General features: G+C 45.1%; 1 protein-coding gene across 1 annotated transcript in view; it reads right to left on the bottom strand.

The window, feature by feature from the left end:
* Positions 1 to 547: 547 nt before the first annotated feature.
* The window catches only part of CAMK1D (calcium/calmodulin dependent protein kinase ID), a 239,154-nt gene continuing 218,714 nt past the window's right edge, over positions 548 to 20,987 (bottom strand). The window contains exons 9-11 of the mRNA XM_062019992.1: positions 11,589 to 11,676; positions 10,231 to 10,369; positions 548 to 6,461 (exon numbers count right to left, since the gene is read on the bottom strand). Coding sequence (XP_061875976.1) covers positions 6,340 to 6,461; positions 10,231 to 10,369; positions 11,589 to 11,676 — 349 coding nt within the window. The 3' untranslated portion in view covers positions 548 to 6,339. The remainder of the gene's footprint in view (positions 6,462 to 10,230; positions 10,370 to 11,588; positions 11,677 to 20,987) is intronic.

Below are 20,987 nucleotides of genomic sequence, written 5' to 3' on the forward strand. Positions count from 1 at the left end.
TTCCATGTGGAAGAACCAAACTCTTCCAAGGATAAATGACAGTATTACATGGAGATCAAGGATTAAATGCTCGTGTTTAGGTGGTGATGCTTTGGAAAGGATGGGATAACTAGCTCAGCTCTCTGCTCTGTTTTGTGCAGGCAAAGAATTACAGCATCTTGGTCCCAAAAATGCAGCTCATTCTGCAACAGGTGAGAAGGAAATGTCTTGCAGGAAGAGAAAAACACTAAGAACTGAGTGAGCCAGTCTCATTTTTGACTGAGGAAAACAAACCAAAAGAAAAAAACCAAAACCCAAAAGGACACACCACCATGTGCCTTGGTAGTCCTGAGCATTAGTAACCCAAGGAAGGAATTTTTGATGCAGATCAATTTTTTAAGCACATTGTATTGGAAAAAACCAAAGGGATCCTCCCCGACTCCCTGTTTCTAGATGTGTGTACGTGACTGCTGCATAGTTTTAAGCTGCTCTGGATGGTGATGACTCTTGTACATGCTGCAGAGCATTCAACAAAATGACAAAATACATTACCAGGCTTTGCAGTATCTTGTTTACAAAACATCAGCTTTTGCATTTACTCAAACTTAACGATGGATTTCGAGTTACAGATACATTGAGTCATTTAAAAGCAAAACGTAGAAGAAAACCCCTTGAAGAAAAGGTTGTGTTGAAGGTGTACAAAGAAAAGGCTTGGGAAATACAGAAACAGTGAATAGCAGTTTAATACATGCAGTGCAGTATCATGCATTTATTGGACATCTGATGCCATTATTAGTTCAGCAGTGTTTTTTCACAATGCTTGCGAGCACACATGCCCTGATTCCACTCTGGAGTATGGAACAAATGTAAGAGCCACTCTTCTGATCATGTAATTTATGAAGAGGAGGAAAGAAACTGATCAGTGGCACGGTTCATGGTGGGGAAGGAGTCTTGAAAACCAGAGTCTGGGCTAAAGAGCCTTTATCCTCCATTACAAACACTATTTACACAGCTTTGACCCAGTCATGCAAAGTCAGACCAAACAACCCAAACCCACTCCTGACCTCCCAAGGGTGCGATCCGTGATCCCTGGGGCCACGACACACACACAGACACATGTGTGTCATGGAGACAGGACTGCTCCTGCAGGCAGGATGGGAAGGCAGGACCCAGCTGTGGGGATTCAGGGAAAACCAAAAAGGGGTTGTGTAAAACCTGCTGCTGGGCAAGAAATCCACAATGACTGATTTAGCAGGGGAAACTCTGGGCAATGTTTGTGAGCAGGTTGCTGTTTCCTCACTCAGCCATTGCTGACAGTGATTTGCCAGCCAATTCTCCACGCTTGGTTTTGATGCTCTTTCCCTTGGGATACCAATACCATAGCCTCTGTGTGCGTTTCCACTTTTTGCTTGAAGGAACGTAACTCTTTGCATCAAGTCTCTGGTGTAAATGAGCACGATAATGAAGTAAAAACTCCCTTCCAATGAATAATCTGTGGCATGCATTGAGGTCTCTGCTCAGACAGATAAATATGCATGGGAATAGGAATGCAAGTAAGCACATTCAATAGGAGTTTCCATATACTGAAAGGATGATACTTCTGTAGCTCAGGACTCAGTCTAGAAACTTATTTTGCCAGCAGATTAATCCCTTAACTCTTTGGAAATAACAAAAAGCAACAGGTCACAGTCTGTGTGAACTTGTTGGCAAAGTCTAGCTAGTGTTTTTATGCAGTGCTCACCCAGTGCTGCACAGGGTTAGAGCTGTTACCAGAGGGGAAATGACAGCACAAGTTTTCCCAGATCTGATCTAGGTAATACCACATTTATAGCAAAGGGTAATTTTCTCCTTGCTCACCAATGACTAAAAGCTATCTGCCTTTCCCTGGGGGCTTGTTTCACTTAGAAACAGGGTCATATTTAAAGAGGAGGCAGCCATGGGGCTGGCTACCACTGCATTGTCTTGGGTACCTTGGAGATCCATACTCTAGTTTGGGGAGAAAAGTCAGAGGTGAGTGGCTATGTTGGCTCCCAGGGCTGGGAAAAGCTTTGGACTAGCCTCAGGGTCCCTCAGGGATGGGCAGGGGTCCAGAAGAAGGAGAATTGGTTATAGAAAACAATACTGTCAATAGCCATGGAGGTATGCAGGACACAAGCACAGCAGAAACCCCATCTAATGCCTACTGCAGAACTACATGGAGATGTCCACCAGTGGGCTGACATCCCTTTCTGTGGTTTGATTCATATCAGGCATGACCCTCTATCATTGTTTTGCTTTATTTCAGCACCACAACCATAACAGACACACAAGGCATAGGTAACACCCTACTTGGGTTTTGTTTTCTGCACACACTACTCTAATGGCACCTGTACAATAGCAACCAGAACAAAAGAGACATCACCAGAAGAGTAACACAGTCTTAGGAAAGCATCACTGCCAGGTTTTCCCCACGCTCCTACCTCCCCACTAGCCGTGCCGTGGGGCCAGTATCCATTTCGTGCTTCAGAAGGGGTGATCCAGCAGAAAGTTAGGATGCACTGGGAATGAAGTCACATGCAAAATCAGCAGCCGAAGCCCCTGCCACTGCAATACTGACTTTCAGCTCGCAGAGTTCACGGGCAGCCTGTCCTCACAACTTCTTCTGCAGGCTCAAGGGCCAGCTGGAGGTTTTCTGGATTGTTTTTTTGTTTGTTTGTTTGTTTTCCCAGCAAGAACACTGCTGTTGGCATCAGAGATGGCCTCTGTGACTCTGGAGGTAAAAATCAACAATCAAAGCTGCAAGCAAAGAAAAAGAAGGGGAAGGAGCTGAGGAAAACAAGTTACAAATGAAAACCACATCGGTGCCAGTAAAGTAAAGCAGGAAAGGGTAACAGACAGGTGAGTCCAGGCTGAAGTCCTCATGTGAGGAGCAAATCACACATTGGTTAGTAGGACAATCTATTGGGAAAGAGCCCAGAGGGATTTTTCTACCTGCTTCTTCATGGCAAGGCCAGTTGGAGACTTGTTTTGAATCTTCTGCTTTGGAGCTACTAGCCCCTTGTCTCCAAGCACACACTATTTACTCCTGGTTTTGTGTTTGCACATGTGAGTGGTGGACTGAGCAGTGGTGGAGTAGGGCAGGGGGAGGACAAACAATGGCGTTGGCGCACCCTTGGCAAGTGATGCTGGAGTGTTTGCTGTACAAGGCTGTGCTGCCAAGGGGCAAGCAGCTCTAGCTCCCTCCATAAATCTGACCTGGGTGCTGCTAAATCATCCCAGATTTACCCAGAATTAGAGAAGTTTTAACAAGAGATACTTCAGGACTCTATGACAAGATCTCTAAGCATGCGGTGAACTCCTGGTCAGGTCTCCAGCTGTTTTGCTGCTACCAAAGATACAAGAGCAGAGCTTCCCACCACCCAAAAATGTAGCAGAAAGAAACAATTCTGCTTTTAAGTGCTTCTGTTTCTTGTCTAGAAGTCCCAGCAGCTGATAGCAAGCCAAAGAGAATGCTGACAAATTACACCACCACAGCAGAGTACTTCAGGAAGGAAACCGAATCACCCTAATTCCAAGTGGGGAAGGAAAAAATACCCCTCCCAACAAAGAATACAGAAAGCATCCAGCAAGGAGGGGCAGCCAGCATATGGGAACACCCCCCCAGCTGCAGGATAGCATGTCTGCCTTTGTCCTGTCACTGCTCTTTGTTTTACAGATGGAAATCCGTTTGCTTTTCCTCAGTGCTTCACAATCTGTTTGGATGCTGTATTTTGACTGATGACCTCAGCAACTACATCAAGTTCAACCCAAACCTCAGGTTTCACAGGGGAAGGCAAAGAGCCCTAATCATTGGAACAACTGTCCAAAGATAATCCCTAGCCAAATCCTGCTGTTTGTTGCATGCTTGTAAATGTAGGTAACTCCAGTGACTCCAAAACCAGGGACTGTCTATTTATATCCATGCAACTGGAGCAGGATAAGCCAGACGAACTTATGTGGCTTCAAAATAACTTGAATTTCTTGGGATAGGAGTCTCTCCTAAACAACAGCTTCCTTACTCAGGCTGGCAAAATAAAGTGGCCTTAGAAATGAGTGTAAATTGCAGTACAGTAACTTTCAGATCCCTCTGAGCCTCGAGGGTAAATGCTGATGAAGCTCGTCCTGCTCTTTGTCAGTGGGGAAGGAGCACATGGTGGCAGCAGTCTGGGGATGGGGACAGGAGTGTGACTCGCAGCAAGGAGGTCCCCTGTCCATCATTCTGCCCAGATCTCCATCCAAAGTCCTCACTGGAGAAATTATATGGACTTTTGCTACCAATCCTCAAGAGACCAATACCTGGCATCTTCCCTAAATGTGAAGTTGAAGCCTTTCTGCAAGAGCACCCATGTCAACTGCAACACGGTGGGGGGCTCCCAGGGCTCACTCTGATGTGCCACAACCCTCCAAAAACAAGGAGCAGCTTAATACTCAGGAGATTAGAGATCTATTGGGTGCAACAGCTATAAGTGCCACCAGAGGAGAGGCTATTTCAAACTTAGTGCTCACTGCCTCCTGCTTTTCCAGCTTTTAGTGCTCGAAATATGATGGACAAAATCCTGGCTGAGCCAGTTGAAGGCAACCAACAGTGGAAGCTAAAGAAGGATTTTGAAGCTTCAATGGAAAGTTCTCTTATGGCTTTTCCCAGCATGGTCACTATTGACTGTTACATTCAGCTGTGGCTGTGACTGGCTTTCACAATTCCTTGTGCAGGATAAATGAATGTGGCAACAAAGCACACAGTGGGAAATAGCTCGTGCCTCTGTTGGGAGATGAATCTGTCTGGGTTGTGAGAGGCTCACAGCAGCTGGGGAAGGGTGTCTGCCTCTTCCACCTGCCTCCTTTTGCTTCTTCTTGCAGGAAAATCACAGGTGGGAATAGCACAGAAGTAACCTGGAGCCCTTTGGCAAATCCAGGCAGATTTGCTCCTCTTTCTGCTTCAAGCTGCTTTGATGCTGCTGACAGTCATGGTGGCTGTTCCCAAATGATGCACTAGCACATGGAGCCTGGGAAGTGCATGTACTTAGTAATTTAAACATGGGGAAACTGAGCTTGCCTTTCTCTAAGAGCTTCTGGGGAGGAGGGGGCCCCAGTATCACCACTGCACCTGCCTATGCCTGTCAGAGGTCCTACTTCTCCAGCACAGTGCTCCTTGCCAGAGCCTGACTGAGCAAAGCTACACCAGATCCTGCACTTCGCAACCAAGAACCTGCCAGTGCTTCATAGTGCATCAACCCTCTCCTCAGGAGTGAAACCCAGGCACACAAAGGTTAAGGTCCAAACTTTTCTGTTTGATTTTCAATACTCAGTTTTGGGAAGTGCTGAGCAACACCACACAAAGGCTCAAGGAGCTGTGGGTGCTCAGCACCTCTGGTACAGAGCCCTCAGGCTGGATGCACCCGGTGCCAGAGGTCAGGCTGGGAGGCTGCTGAATTCAACATCTTGCTCCAGGGCAGCACAGTCAGTCAGCAGCAGAGGATGACTGGCTCCCAGACCCACATCTTCATTTTCCTTCATAACACACAGCAACTCAAAGGACATAGGAGCTGCAGGATGAGGCCCTGCCCTGTCATTTCATTTGCTCAGCTCTAGTCAGTTCCTAACTGGCACCATTTATCTACCTCTGGTCTCAAACAAGGGTGCTACAGATCCCCAGCACTACAGGAATGAGGGCGTGGCTGAACTGACTCCCAGCTGGTAGCAATTTAACTCTTGCCATGGCTTTCAAGGAGCAGGAAGGGAGGGAAAGCAGCAGATTCTTAATCTGAGCAGCAACAGCTCTGCTAAAGCCAGACAGACTTGCAGTCCAAATTTGAAGAGCAAGAAATGACATGCCATTGAAATCCTCCCATGCTGCAAAGTTAACATCAGTTCCTACCTACAGAAACTGCCCTTCCCCCAGCAAACTGGAAGGAGGGGCATTACTGGAAGTACTTTTTAACAGAAAAAAAGATTGTAATGCTCAGAAAAGTATATTTAAATAATCCAGTTGAGATGTTCGTAGTTAATGGAAAAAAAATACAACATGTACTGTTACCTATACTGAGGAAAGAGTAAATCACTGGGGAAAAGAATGAGTGTTCATTAGTTAGAACATTGCTAGACTCACATATATATAGATATATTTATATATATGTATATATATGTACAGCACCAGAGACTGTTAGATCCGTTCCACCTGGAGTCATTGCAGTTTGTGATAAATGAAACATTTCAGAATTGCAGTATAAAATATGGCCATAAAAAAATCTTCTCTCTTCTAGTCCTTGGCAGGGCGTGTGGTGAGTGGGATGGCGTGGGGACCCCTGCCAGCCCGGCCACCGGCCCCCTCCTGCCGCCCGGCTCTCACTTGCTCCCTGTGTGCACTGTGGTCACTGTGGTGGGTCTGGGTCTCCGGTCCCCTCCTACCGCAGAAACGCCTGAAGAAGCAGATGAAACAAAACTACAGAGAGTGGATGGTGACATACCTAAAAGGAAAGCCAGAAACACAGTTAGAAATGTTATTTTTGGAGGCAGGCTTGTGGGAGAAGCTGAGTTTCTGTCGTAGCAGGCTACAGAGCGGAGAAGACCACAGCTGGAGACGCTGCTCCTGCTCTTCCCACTGCAGTGGCTTGGCTGGCTGCCTTCATGGGGCATCTTCTGCCCTCCTGGCCCATGGTACTCCTGCTCTTCCCACTGCAGTGGGTTGGCTGGCTGCCTTCACGGGGCATCTTCTGCCCTCCTGGCCCGCGGCCGTGCGCCTGCTGCCACCACCAGCAGCTGCGTACGAGTGTGGCAATGAATAAACATCCGTGTTCAACCAGAACAATTCCACGCTCCTGGGGCTGAAGACAAAGAGTTGTGGGATTCAAAAACCCCTCCAGCACTGTACTTGTTTGGAATAATTTTCCTCGTGGGCATGTTAAAGATGATTAAACTCATCACGGCCACCTAGCTAAACAAGCAGACTGCACACCTGGACTAAAAACATTTCCCCAGGCATTCTGCAAAGCTGCTGGTAAGAAAAGTACAGTGGGTCAAATTCTGTTGCTGAGTTCCAGTAAACCTAGAGGGAATGTCAATTTTTATGACTTGGACGTGACTCCAGCAACAGCTTATGTCACTCCAGGTTTCACTGATATGTCTCCAGGACATCCAGCTAAGAGATATAGGTTGATGTAGGTTGAGTATCTGGATGCAGAATTTACCCAAACAGTTCCTTTTGAACTAACTGAAGACTTCTGAGAGACAATGGGAAAAAAAAAAAGGGAGTTTAGCTAAATTAAAGTGTTCATAGAAAGTGTCCACTTCCAGTGAACCTTCCAGCACAGCTTTAAAATACAAAACCCTCCAAAGTATAACTCCTGAAAACCCAAAGCAGGCTGAGTTTTGAATGCAGATTCAAGACTTTGCTGTTCCAGGACAACATCAGAAGTTTCTGTGGAAAGCATTAATGAAGAGAAATAAACCACATCCTCGCCAGAGCTTTCTGCAGATGAACTACCCTTGGACTTTGCTCTCCATGCAGTCTGGCAGCCTTGTAGGCACTGATGGGCAAAGGGAGCCCCAGTGTGAGAAAAGCTGACTCAGCACAGTCCCCTTACTCTGACAAGATGCAGGCTCAGAGTGATTAGAAATACAGTTTGTTTTTCCAGCCTGGTGAATAAAGGATGGATGAAATCTATATTAATGTATACTCAGACTGGAGTTTGAGATGGTCCCTTGACTACTCAGGATCTTTTTGATGTTTGTTATTACTTTTAACTTCTTTTCCATGCTTCAAGGTGGCATTTCAACCTCAGGGATGGCTATGCTGCACCTACACTTGACCACATCCTGGTTCCCAGCAGTATTGACATTTGATACCCTGGCTTCACACTGCAATTTATGTTACCTTCAAAATACAGACATCTAGGACCTGTAATGAATCTAGGCAGTCCAATTATGTCTAAACAGAACAAACCAGGCACAGACTGAGAATCAGGCCAATACGCTTGAGAAATCCTGACTGATTCACTTAGAATTTCTTGACAGATCGCATAACCCAGCCTAACATATCATCTCTGCTCTGCCCTGACACAGAGACCAGAATTAGGATGCAGCCTGATATAACCTACTCTCAGGCAAAGGCTGTATTTAATTATCTTCAATGATGTGAAATTGCTGCGTTTGAAACTATTTAGAGAGCTCATTAAATGTGTATTAATAGCATGAGGCAGTACCATATTTTGTAATGGTGGCACAGCTGTTTCATGTAACTTGCTGCATGGAATCTTTCTCCTGCAAGAAATCTGTTGCCAGAGAAAACTGCTGAGAAAGAAAGAGGCAGGACTGAGTCCTCAAAGGTTTCCTTTTTCCCAACAGGGAGTTTGGTGGAGCACGTTTGGTATGTGAGCTTCATCTTAATGTCACTCCCTCTGTTTGCTGCTGGGTCTCCTCTGGGGCTTCAGCATCTCCTAACTCTTTAATCTCTTTGAGAAAGTGAAGTTCTTTTGTTTGCCACATTGGAGCTAACCTGGGATGCCCAGAAATCTTTCAGTACTTTTCTGCCTCATATTTCTGAGATGTCTGGTTTTATCCTTCATATCCTGACTGACTTCTCCACCACGGTTGGGTTTTATGCAGGGTCTCACTGGATTCTGTAGTGGTTAAACACACTTTGTTCTCTTCCCATCCTTCTTGTTCACAGATGTTCTTCCATTATTATTCAGTCTACTTAATGTTATTAATTAACAGCATCTGTGATTAACCAAATGAGTGGATGGAGATTGATCACCCACTTGTTTAACTGCAAAGCATGCCAGCAGACACTCTAGACCTAACTGGGGCCCAGCTTAGCCATACTGCAGCAGGAACCAGCATAAGGATTCTATAGTTCTACGATCCTCCTGTTGGGATTTTCTACATTGCTGCACTGCCAATGTGTGACTGGAAGTGCTTTGTGGCCAGTGAGTGATGCATTGCTCCCTTGCAGGTGCCAGACGTGTGCCAGGAGCACAGTGATGCTTTTTTGGTGGTAGGATTTCGCACTGGGTATTGTAAACTGGGTACTGGGTATGAATCACCATCAAGCCTGGGATGCAGGAGGAAGGGGCTATCCTCTGGCTCAGCCACAGCACAAGCTGGGAGTGATATCTCTCACAGTTCACATAAAGCAGATTCCACCCCAGACATGGGGTAATCACGGCCATGACAGCAAGAGAAACCCCAGATTCTATAGAGTGACTGTGGCTGGTGCCATGTCCTCATCCAGGAGCAGAGGTTGGCAGGCAGGGGTGGCAGAGGCAGACAGATGCACCATTCAAAATCCATCCTGAGCAGTAGGTGCTTCTGTCTCCCCAATAGTGTGGAGTATAGTCTAGAAACAATCTCTTCAGTCTCCAGTGAAGTAAGCCATTAGCATTCCTTTTTGGTGCTGCACCTTAAATAATCTCCTCTAATTGCAAAATCCACATCCTTCCACTTTGTGATTTATAAATCCTTACAGATGGAAAGAAAAATGCACAGAAGCCAGAGATTAAATAGGCTTCACTGCAAAGCATGTACTTCTGTCTTCTAAACGATCCCTTCGCTGCCATGTCTTCTTCCCTGGCACTCAGAAAATAAACCCCAAGCATCTAACTCCACTGGGCAGCTTGAAAATCTTGCAAAATTATGGCATATAACAAACAAGGCAGTGGGCCAAGTCCTCTCGTCGTGTACACAGCCTGAGTCCTGCTCAGACAAATGAACCTCTTCGTACAGGAGCTTCATTGGGCCAGGAAGAGGGAAGCTGGGTCAGACTGACAGGAGTCTCCTCCGTGGAAAATGGAAATGGAAAGTAAACCAGTTTTTACAGAACGATGTCTTGTGATAATCCTGGCAACTCAAACACAAACAGTTGGAGTAAACTTTTTCAGTTTTCAACCAAATACAAACCTTTTCTTTTTTTCTGTGGGGATCTGGGTCTTTTTCCCAAGCGAAAGCCCCTTTTCTCCACAAGAAACAGTGCTTTTCTCTCAAAAATGCACCAAGTTAAAAGCTCATTTCTTCTTTTTAGTGCATCAACGTTTCCAATTGAGTCCTTCCTTTTTTTTGGCCAGCTAAAAACGAAGGCTTCAATCCCTTTCCAGTCCGTATTTTAAACACCTTCTTGCATAAAGCTGAACCTATTGGCAGTTGAGGACTGCAGCCTGGGGGGGTCAAGGACAGAACAGGGGACCCGTGAAGCTGGTGGCCCACCCGAGAGGGAGCTTTCCTGGGATGTTGGCTACTCACAATCTTTCCGCGTGGCTGCATCGGGAAGCGGCGCGGCGAGGCTGAGGGTGCTCGACACGCTGGCGCTCGCGCTGTCCAGGCTGCTGCCCAGGTGTAACCGCCTCATGTGTCTCACGACTGCTGTGGCATTAAATGCTTGCTGGAGAGAGAAAAAAACAATGAGAAAGAAGGAGAGAAAGAGTGAAAGAAAAAATGGAGGTGAGAGGGTTACTTCTGCCTCTCTCCTGGCTGCTCAGAGTTGTCAGAAGTGAACAAGCCCGTCACAGAATCATAGAACGGTAGGGTTTGGAAGAGACCTCTAGAGATCATCCAGTCCAACTCCATCCTAAAGCAGGTTTCCCTCCATCAGGTTGCACAGAAGCATATCCAGGTGGGTTTGGAAACCTCTAGAGAAGGAGACTCCACAGTCTCTCTGGGCAGCCGGTGCCAGGGCTCCCTCACTTCAACAGTAAAGAATTTTTTCCTTGTGCATACGTGGAACCTTTTGTGTTCCAGTTTATGTCCACTACCCCTCGTCCTGTCACTGGACACTACAGAAAAAAAGTGTCACTTCATCCTTCTGACATAGAATCATAGAATAATAGGAGTTGGAAGGGACCTTTAGAGATCATCCAGTCCAATCCCCCTGCAGAAGCAGGTTCACCTAGATCAGGTCGCATAGGAACGTGTCCAGGCAGGTCTTGAAGACCTCCAAGGAAGGAGCCTCCACACCCTCCCTGGGCAGCCTGTGCCAGGGCTCCATCACCCTCACAGTAAAATAGCTTCTTCTTATGTTTAAATGGAACTTTTTGTGTTCCAGCTTCATCCCATTACCCCTTTCCATTTCCACTCTTTAGGTGCTTGTACGTGATGATGAGGTTCCCCTCTCAGTCTTCTCTTCTGTAGGCTAACCTAGGTCATGCAGCCTTTACTCAGAATATATTTCAAACTTTTCCAAATTTCTAATTTCAAAGCCACAAACAGCAATATCAAACCATATGCACTTCTGCCCTGGTGCTGTTCTCTGTTTCTCCTTCTAGCACTAAGCTGGGATGTGGTAGCCTACAAGGGAAGTTGTATTTGACACACCCCTCCCTGCACCATCTCATAGTGTGTCTGCACTACTTCATTTCCCCCCATGGTGCTGGCCCCAACTTCACATGTAACCACAGGTGCTTTAGCTATGAACAGCCCCAGCCATGTCTCACACATTCATTACCTCCAAATACTTGGTTAGTAGCCTCCTCTTATAACAGGCCTTGCAAACCCATCTACTCTAAGTCTGGACCAACTATTTTGACCACATTTTTGGGCCACAAAAGCACTGCATGGCCACAGAGCTTGTGTCTAGGCATTGTCCCTGAGGACAGGTCACTTACTCTCCATTTGCTCTTTGCAAAGTTCTTCCGGATCTGAGCACTGACCGACTCGTGGATGTTTTTGTTGAGTGCTGTATCACCAGCGATCCTGAAATGGACAGAGAAGACACACTGTAAGAGATCTTTTCCTCTCCTTGAATACTCTTTCTTTTACTCCTCAACAGGGAAGGCTGGCCCAAGGTGTGATTACTCCTTCTGTGATGATGATTTCATTCACACGAGGGCTCAAACTTCCTGACGCTGTCTCTGCTGGCAGTAGTAGTGGAAAATGTGGGGCAATAAAAGCAAATGTAGATAAGGTTTGTAGGTCTGGCAGCTACAAAGAGGCACGACCTTATTTTGTAGTGCATGGCTGCTTTCTGTCACCATTACAGCCCCATAGGAAAATGTTCTGCTTTTTTTTTTCTTTACATCTAAAGATTTAACATCAACAGGCTGAAACTACTTTTAGCCTCAGCCATTCAGCAGCTTCCAGAGGCACTCCAACCTGTCTGATTTCTGTTTGCACTGGAGATTTTCCTGCCACCCTGCAATGTACATAGCCATTCATCATGACTAATGTAGATTTACAGTAAAACAGATACGTGGATGCTCACTAAAGCAGCACAGGCTCCACCAAAGCTTCAGCTGAACAACACTCCATCTAAAAACCTGACTCATCTTGCACAGTTTCTTTAACAGTTAAAGATACATTCAAATCTTCACTAAATACATTTTCTCCAGTAAATGTATTTTGAGGGAAGATTATTGATTCATCTGACTCCTCAGAGCATGAGATCCATTGGAAAACTAGGCAGTTAGGTCATGTACTGGGTTAATTGGAGCTAGCTAATGCAAGTGATGCCAAGAAGCAAACATTGCCTCCTATGTTGTATGGGATGTTTTGAGAAATCGATTTTTTAGCTGTAGTCCAGAAAACCAATGTCCATTACCAACAGAAGATTATAAGAAATTGAATAACCCATCAGGCCCAGAGCACCTCAGCCTGGTGATCTCCATTAAAACAATCAGAGGGTCTGGGGGCCCCAGTGGTCATCTAATCCCCTCCTTACACTCACCTCATCCCCAGCTCCGTACAAATAATTTTGACAGACATTTGGCTAACCAGTCCTTAAAGATCTCCAAAAGACAGAGACTCCCCAGACAGCCCATTCCAGTACCCCACTATCTCCCAGAAGACATAGAAAACAGTTTATTCCCTTTGTCTTTGAAGCATTCTTTCGCATATTTGAAGACTGTTATCACGTCTTCTCTCTGTCTTCTCTTCTCTAGACTAAACAAACTGATTCTTTCACTGTTTCTTCATAACTCATATTTTCTAATCCTCTGATCTAGTGAGCTTCTCTGGATTTTCTCCAACTAGTCCACATCTTCCTCAGAGGGCGGTACCCAAACTGTTCACTGTTTTCCAACTAAGGCAGCAGAATGGCAGCATTGCTTTGTGTTTCTTAAAAGATGAAACTCTGCTTACACACCCCTGCCTGCTGTTTCCATTTATGTGTCCCATGAAATTGAGACATTCCTTTCATTTTGCCCAGATCATTCCAAACTGTAACTCTGATCTTCAAAGGACATGCAGCTTTTTCTACGTTCATGTCAATGGCACATCAAAGAAGTGCTTTCTGGGACTAGTCTTCTCCAAATTGCTCCTCTCGCCCCTGCTGGCAACACTCACTCAGGATGTCAGAGAGATGAGAGGAACTACTTACTCTTGGGAGGAAAGTGAGGGTCCAAAGCCCCATCTCCCAAGAGGGGAGAGCCACCAATTTCATTCTGTTGCAACTGAGCTAATCTTTATTCAAGTTATTCAACAGAGCCAGCAGGATTGTGGGCAGAAGGAGCAGGATTCCCAGCTCCAACTGTGAAGAGCACTTGTCTGACCACCACATAACCTCTGTCTCAAGTAGACAGAGAACTGGTATCATGAGCAAAGCATGGCTCCCAAATGGTACCTGACCTCCTCTCCTGGGTCTCTATGTTGTTGATGGAGAAGGGGAGGAGTCTGACTTCAGATTTTCCTCTGAAGAAGATTCCTTCTGATCACCTCTCCTACTGACAGAGAGGCGAGTTGGCCTGGATTTCTCAATGGGGCCAGGTGGCTAAAAGCTTGGTGAGGCAGTATCTAGGATAAGATCCATCCTCTGTCACTCCCAAGGAGTATTTCCAGGCCTGGCACAGACTCTGATAACTCCCATGCAGTATATTTCTCAGGCATGAAACCATCATGTGAAGCAGCTCCTACAACTTTACCCCAACCACACCTACGTGACCCAAATGACACAACCCAGTGTTCCTGACTGCCTCCAGGTCACTTCTGTGAAGAGCTGGCCAGAAGCCTGAGCAGGGCCTAGCTGTATGGCCTGTCCTGCACAGCTTGGTAGTTTAGGAGCACAACTGTGTGCAGATTTGCATCCACTCTTCTTGCACTCCCTCAGCCTTCCAGACAGGCCTTAGCAGAGTTTCCTGCTGGAAATGCAAACTGCTAGTCAGAGTCACTCCAAAATGTCCTGAGCACTCTACTTTGTCCAAAAACACCTCCTTGATGAGGGCAGGTGCTCTCAACACATACCACATGGGAGGACTGACCATCATGCTGCACATCTGTGGAAGAAAACGAAGCTTAACGCTTAATACGTGGACAGCTACAGGCTGAGTATCCATTCAGAAACTGATCAACAAGACCAAGCTGCAGAGAGAAAATGTACTTACCTTTGCAAAAAAACAGTTTTCCTCATGAAGAATTTTGCTCTATGGACAAGTTTGTTAAGAAGCTTTATAAGCACAGATCATGTTTCCCGCTTGCCAGATTGATTTTGGAAACATGGCCAGAATAAGTGCTGGAGGTATGACACCCTTGTCAGCTCTTCCAGAAGATCTTTCCTGCCAGTCTCTACAAGGACTGGCAAATGCATTTTTGCTATATGAAACTTTTCATCAGGCATGTTGCTCAAATACAGCCTATACACACTTTTGGGGTTTTGAGTTTAGGGATCATTTTCTGAAATCCTACTGCTTTAAGCAAGAAACTGCTGGTTCCAACAGCTCAACAACTTTCTACCACCACTAACTCTATGTTCACTGTGCAATTCTTGTAATTCCAGAAAAAGAGAGCCTTGGCATCTGGGTGTTTCCCAAAAAGTCAGAAAGGTATTTGTTTACTTCACAAGGGGATGGACAGACACCCTGTGAAGCCCTCAGATGCTACAGTGGTAGGGACCATCCTACATCTAAGGACTCTTCAGCAACATTAGTACCCTGCAGATGCTAGTTTTTAATCAGGACAAAACAACAGCAGTGCTGGGGCTAATTTAGCATGTCAGGATCTGTTCAAACATACTCTGGTGTGCTGAGTAACATGGCTCAAAACACAGCCCTGGCTGCCAGAGTCTGCTGTGGGACTGTTCTCCAAGCTGCCTCTGAAGAACTATTCTGCTGATGGTGCAGTGCTGTAACACGGGGACTGTGCTGTTATACTGTGTTTTGCACTTGGAGGATCTTGAATATTTTATAGAACACTCGTGATATTACAGTATTTATAATAGTTTTATTTATAGGAAAACAAAATGTTAGCACCCATTCTCTGTTAGTGTCTTGCTGTGGTTTAAGGACACAGACAAGAGAGAGATGGAGGGTGAGTAGGTAAAAGTTACATCTTTTATATGACTAGCTAGTAGAGTTTGAAAAATGAGATAAACTTTTGGGCACACAAATGTACTCTGAGGTGGGTATCATGAGATTCATCACATCTATAGTGAATGTATTTAATCATGAACTTTACAGCTCCCATGATGAAAAGATAATGCATGACATCTTTTAGAGAGAGTGATTTTAGAGTATGTTCTAATCTACCTTTCCCTAATTCTCCAAGTCCACAGGCTATAAATCCTTTTGGTTTTCCTTTTAGGACAAAAATATCCTAGCATCTTCTTCCCTCCCCCCCCTGCACAACATACCCTTCTCCTGCAGGAATCAGCTCCATTTTCCCCGAGAAATAGTCATCTTCTGTTTCAGAGATGATCAAACTGATGAATATCTAGTCAAACCCCGAGCAATAGTTCTTAGCTTTGCAGTTAACTTTGAAGTTAACAGGCTCAGCACTGAAGCTTGTCTTTACCAACTACACTCATTGGCCCAGTAAAAGATATTACTTCCACCTACCACACATGTATACCAAAAATATCAAGAAATGAATCAGAACAATGCATGATGTGTTATCACACCGAGCATCACCCAGAACTGAGCAAGGACTAATTAGCCTAACTGGAACCTGCCTTTTCTCTCAGGATCCCTGTTTTGCAGCACCTGAAAGTAGCTGCATGTTAACAATGGTTTGGGGAACTTCATGTTGAATCTGGTCTTAAATCCAGTTGTAAATATGTGTGTGTCAACACACAGAAGTAGATATCAAATGCCACAATCTGAATAACCATAACAAATCTACCCCTGCACATGAGAGGAATCTAATCTAATGATGAAATATTACTTCACAGTATCCAATTTGTTTTAATTCTCTATCTGAGTTCAAAGCTATCACAGCAATTTATCCAGCCATACCACTTCTAAGCTTTGAGAGGAACCTCCAACAAAGAGAAACCCAGTAAACTTCCTTTGCAACAGCTCTTTGTTAGCACACTGCACACAGATGTCTCACATCCTCCCTGCCCACAATGGCAGCAGAATCTTTCATCTACCATTATTTTCTGAACCTTCATACTGAAGGCAGCCAACTCAAATGCTGTGCTGGCCAAACAATGCTCTTGAGTACGGTGACAGGAAACATGGAGTTGGCTGTGATGGGTAGTGCTGAAGGATCATTACTCTTCTATACACACACACACACATATATATACACACACATACACACATGCATGCATATAAATATACACACACACATACTGTATCAGTGATGCTCCAAAATAAATAGAGTGCAGGGATGAACTTGATAAGAGTTTGATTTAATGTTGTAAACATCAGCAGTTCCCTTCGGGGAGCCCTTTTCACACTTCAAACAACATTGTCTGAGAACAGAGCTCTTTGTAAACCATGTCCTTTCCCTGGGTGGAAATTATTATCTGGCTCCTGCTCTTTGGCACATAATAAACACTCAGGGTCATGGTTACAATTTGCAGAGGCTCAAGTCTTGCCAAAGCTTCGCGATTCTTTGGTGTAGGTGGGGATGGACATTGGCATGTCCCAAGGCTCTGCTCTCCCTCTGCACAAGCAGTGGGGAAAGGTGAGGGTCCCACTCAAACCTGCAGATACAGTTGTCTAATTTAAATGCCACAGCCTCCTTCTCCCCTATACAGTTTACATGAGGAGGCACAGAATCATAGAATGGTAGGGGTTGGAAGGGACTTTTAGAGATCATCTAGTTCAATCCCCCTGCAGAAGCAGGTCCACCTAGATCAGGCCGAGGCAATACATACGTTGCCCTTTAATTTAGATGTCCCAAGCTGCTTCTGATGCCATAACTGGCTTCAGCACACAGCTCTAAATCCCGTTTAAGGTCACTTGGGTAATGCGTGGCAGAGCAAATAAATTCACATCGTGCCTTCCCGTTCCTGTACCAGCTTCCTAGATGCTGGACCTTCTCCTCACTCTGTAAGGACTATTCTCTTTTCCTGTGACCCACATGTGGACTATGAATTTGGGGCTGCAGGACCCAGCTTAACCTGAAGGGGAACACAGTGTGATCTTACACTGGAAAGAACAGATCCTCAGGTTTCTGCTGCTTGCCCTTAATTACTCCAGCCTGAGCGACTGTCTGAAACAGGATGTAGGTTCTGACACAGCAATTTACTTAATAAACCTAATTGCTGTCATTAATATGAGCCAGGGAAACATTAAAATGTATCAAGCTGTAGGAGAATTACTCTACTCTTTCATTACTTTCATTTTCCACGTCCTTTTTGAAAAGTCACAGTGGAAGAACTAAGCAGAACATTGCACCTCTGCAACACACCATAGACAGTGCAAACCTCGGTGGAAGACATGCTATAAAATGAATACATTTTCCAATGGAAAGCATAATTCACCTGTATATTAAACTGGAGAAACCTATATAAATGGACAGATTGTACCAGTTGGGGTGCAATCATTACACCAAGTCTTACATATTGTACTGTTTCAGTTACCATGCTTCACTGCAATTATTAGCCTCCTTTTCTGCCAACTCTGAGTTTAACATACCGTCCCCCCTGCCAAGGCCATTTCATTATGAAGAGCAAAACATCACGTAAATGCAGGCATGTGGGGAGCAGATACAGCACAGAAAAGTAGGCCACTGGGAAGAAGAATTTACTTATTTTTAGGGTCTGATGCTGTACAAACATTTAGTCATGTCAATAGCTGGCTATTCTTGAGCAATTTCCCCAAATTCAAAGAGATTATGAAGTCTGTTCTTCACAAATGTTGCATATTGAAACAACAAAAATCTCATGTCCTGGTAGCCATCTCATGCACAGCTAGCTATTTTTATCACAATCAGATTATAATGTATGTGTTAAGTACTCATGATCTGAGAGATTTCTTTCTAATTTGTGACTCATCCCAGTGATATTGCAGGGGCAGATTTCACAGGAGGAAGAAAAGGGGAAAGCTGGAAAATGTCACTGCATGAAGCCACTTCATTGTATATATTAATTATCTACCATTTGCACAGCACCAGTGACTTGGGTAGATGGCCTGTGTTCCCCTGGTGAGACAAGGAAACAAACCTCAGCTTTCACAGAAGCCTGTGGCAAAACTCCCATTAAACTCAGCGGAATCCAGATTTCACTTCACGTGGACTCTAGAGCTCAAAGTTGCTTTGTCAGTTACATTGCTCTACAGAAGAAGTTGTGCAGACAAAAAATCATCTTCTATGAGATGCCATTAAGGGCTACTTGAAGTGCAAGCACTGCAATAGCAGACACTCTTTGGGAGCACTTGAAGTCTGCTCTGCCCGTTTCTGATCACTGGCAGAAGTAAGGCCTGTCGCCTTATGTACTTCATGACTTTTGATCATGTCCAGGGAAGCCAGTGCTATGTAGGCACTATGGAGGGTGATGTTGTTAATGGGGATGTATGCTAAAAAATACATGCTGAAAAAAACCTGTGCCCTCGTGACCAAGAAGCCAACGGCATCCTGGGATGCATCAAGAAGAGTGTGGGCAGCAGGTCATGGGAGGTTCTGCTCCCTCTCTCCTCTGCCCTGGTGAGGCCTCATCTGGAGTCTTGTGTCCATTTCTGGGCTCCTCAGCTCAAGAGGGACAGAGAACTGCTGGAGAGAGTCCAGTGCAGGGCCACCAAGGTGATCAGGGGACTGGAGCTTCTTCCTTATGAGGAAAAAAAGGCTCCAGGATCTGGGACTGTTCAACCTGGAGAAGAGGAGACTGAGGAGGGATCTCTCCTTACAAGTACTTAAAAGGTGTTTGTCAGGAGGATGGGGCATCACTTTTTTTCTGTAATGTTCAGTGATACAACTAGGGGTAATGGACAAAAGCTGGAACACAAAAAGTTCCACTTAAACTTAATGAAAACCTTCTTTACTGTTGAGGTGAGGGAGCCCTGGCACAGGCTGCCTGGGAGGGTGTGCAGTCGTCTTCTTTGGAGGTTTTCAAAAGCTGCCTGGACACGTTCCTGTGTGACCTGATCTAGGTGGACCTGCTTTGGCAGGGGAATTGGACTAGATGATCTCTACAAGTCCCTTCCAACCCCTACCATTCTATGGTTCTATGTGTGGAAAAGGTGGTATGAAGTACTCGTGTTATAAAAGGTGGGATACCCTCTCTGGCTGGATGTGTGGACTCATCTCCAACTGCTGCCACACTGAATCACACGAGAAAGGAACGCAGGCCTGGACTTGTTGGAAACTTAAATGTGCCCAGGCTGAGAGAAAAACACAGCTGACCATTGAGAGGAAGCACAGAGCTCTACTCCTCCTCCATCAAAAAGGCCTTCCCTTTCTTCGAAGGGGCAAGGAGGATGCCATTGCAATACATATAATAGCTAGAATGAGAAAAGAAGCAGCAAAAACCTCTTATTATTTCCTGGCATAAGCAATCTGAGTGGAAAATGCTTCTTGAGCAATTGCTTGGCAAAAAGAGATCTTATCACCAACTTTGAAATAACAGATAATATCTAGGTGAGTGGCCTTGATGATTCAAAAAGGCATTTATCACCACTGGATCCAGACCCTCCAGAAGATCATTATCCCACTCTCCAGAGAGGTCCATAATTGCCGTTCTTCTGTTACAGGAAACTTTCCAGAGAGGAAAGGAGAAATTGGGTTTTGCTCAAGAGTATGCTGGAGAGGACAGAGGCATATCTGAAGCTTTATCTTTGGAAACCTCCATGCTTTCTTTCCACTGTACAACTGTCCTTCTCTAACTCACCAGCACACACTGTTTCTACAGCAAAAGGAGGTGGAGTGGAAACATGGTGAATATTTTAAGTCTCAGTACTGCAGTGCTTTTGCATGTCTGACATTTCAAAGGCTGACCTTGAGTCATGCTGTATGTGGCTGTGAGGTAGCTCTACAAATGAACTGCTGCCTTGCAAAGTCAGTCTGGCAGAAGAAGACCCTCTGCACAGATCAGCCTGGCAGAGGAAGACCTGCATAGAGGTGGGGGAAACCCCTTTTTTGGGTTTGGTTTTGTTTTTTTATATGAAGTTTGGATTATCTAGAAAATATCTGAAACTATGGAGCAGTCTGTGAGTTTCCATTGGCCCCTGGCCATAACATGAAAAAGAAAAAAAAGAGGGGGGGGGGAAAGGGGGAATTAAAACCACTTTTTATCATTTTGTTCCTTTAGGAAGGCCCAGAAGCTGTGTGTGTTACCAGTGCCACGTTTCTTTGTTGCACTCCAGCAACCAACACAGAGGTAGCAGGCCAAAAGCTGGATGCTTGCATTTTGTGTATCTTGGATGTAAGGCTTTGGAAAATCTGCCTCTGAGTTATACAAATGATCACCTCATGCTTTGCTGGGAGTTGCACTCCTGTTTTTATTCTGTATTTCTAATACTGACTTCTGTAACTTGTTTAATTTCCTGAGGCTTGGGTCAGTATAATTTAGAAATGTGGCTTTTTTTACAAAGAAAGATGATTTTGTTTCCCAAACTTCCTTTTTGTCACACAGACAAAGCAGTTGGTTGATGGGGCATTGGAAAAAGCGCAGACTCGGGTCTTAAGTTATCCTCATCTCTTGTTTGTATTGCTGCCAGGCACCGATGCAGCTAAAAACCACCTGTAAAATGTTTCTCAGAGTCATTGGCATAGGGGATGAACAGCAAGAACCTTGCTTTTCTCAGTGATTTACACTGTATTCTGTAGCTCAAGCCTTTCCTAAAGCTTTTTAATTGTGAGGGCTGAGCCTGATCTTCAGCCCAATTTGTAACCACAGTGACAATTTGCAGCCA

This window comes from Colius striatus, chromosome 1, assembly GCF_028858725.1.
Source record: "Colius striatus isolate bColStr4 chromosome 1, bColStr4.1.hap1, whole genome shotgun sequence".
NCBI classification, from domain to species: Eukaryota; Metazoa; Chordata; class Aves; order Coliiformes; family Coliidae; genus Colius; species Colius striatus.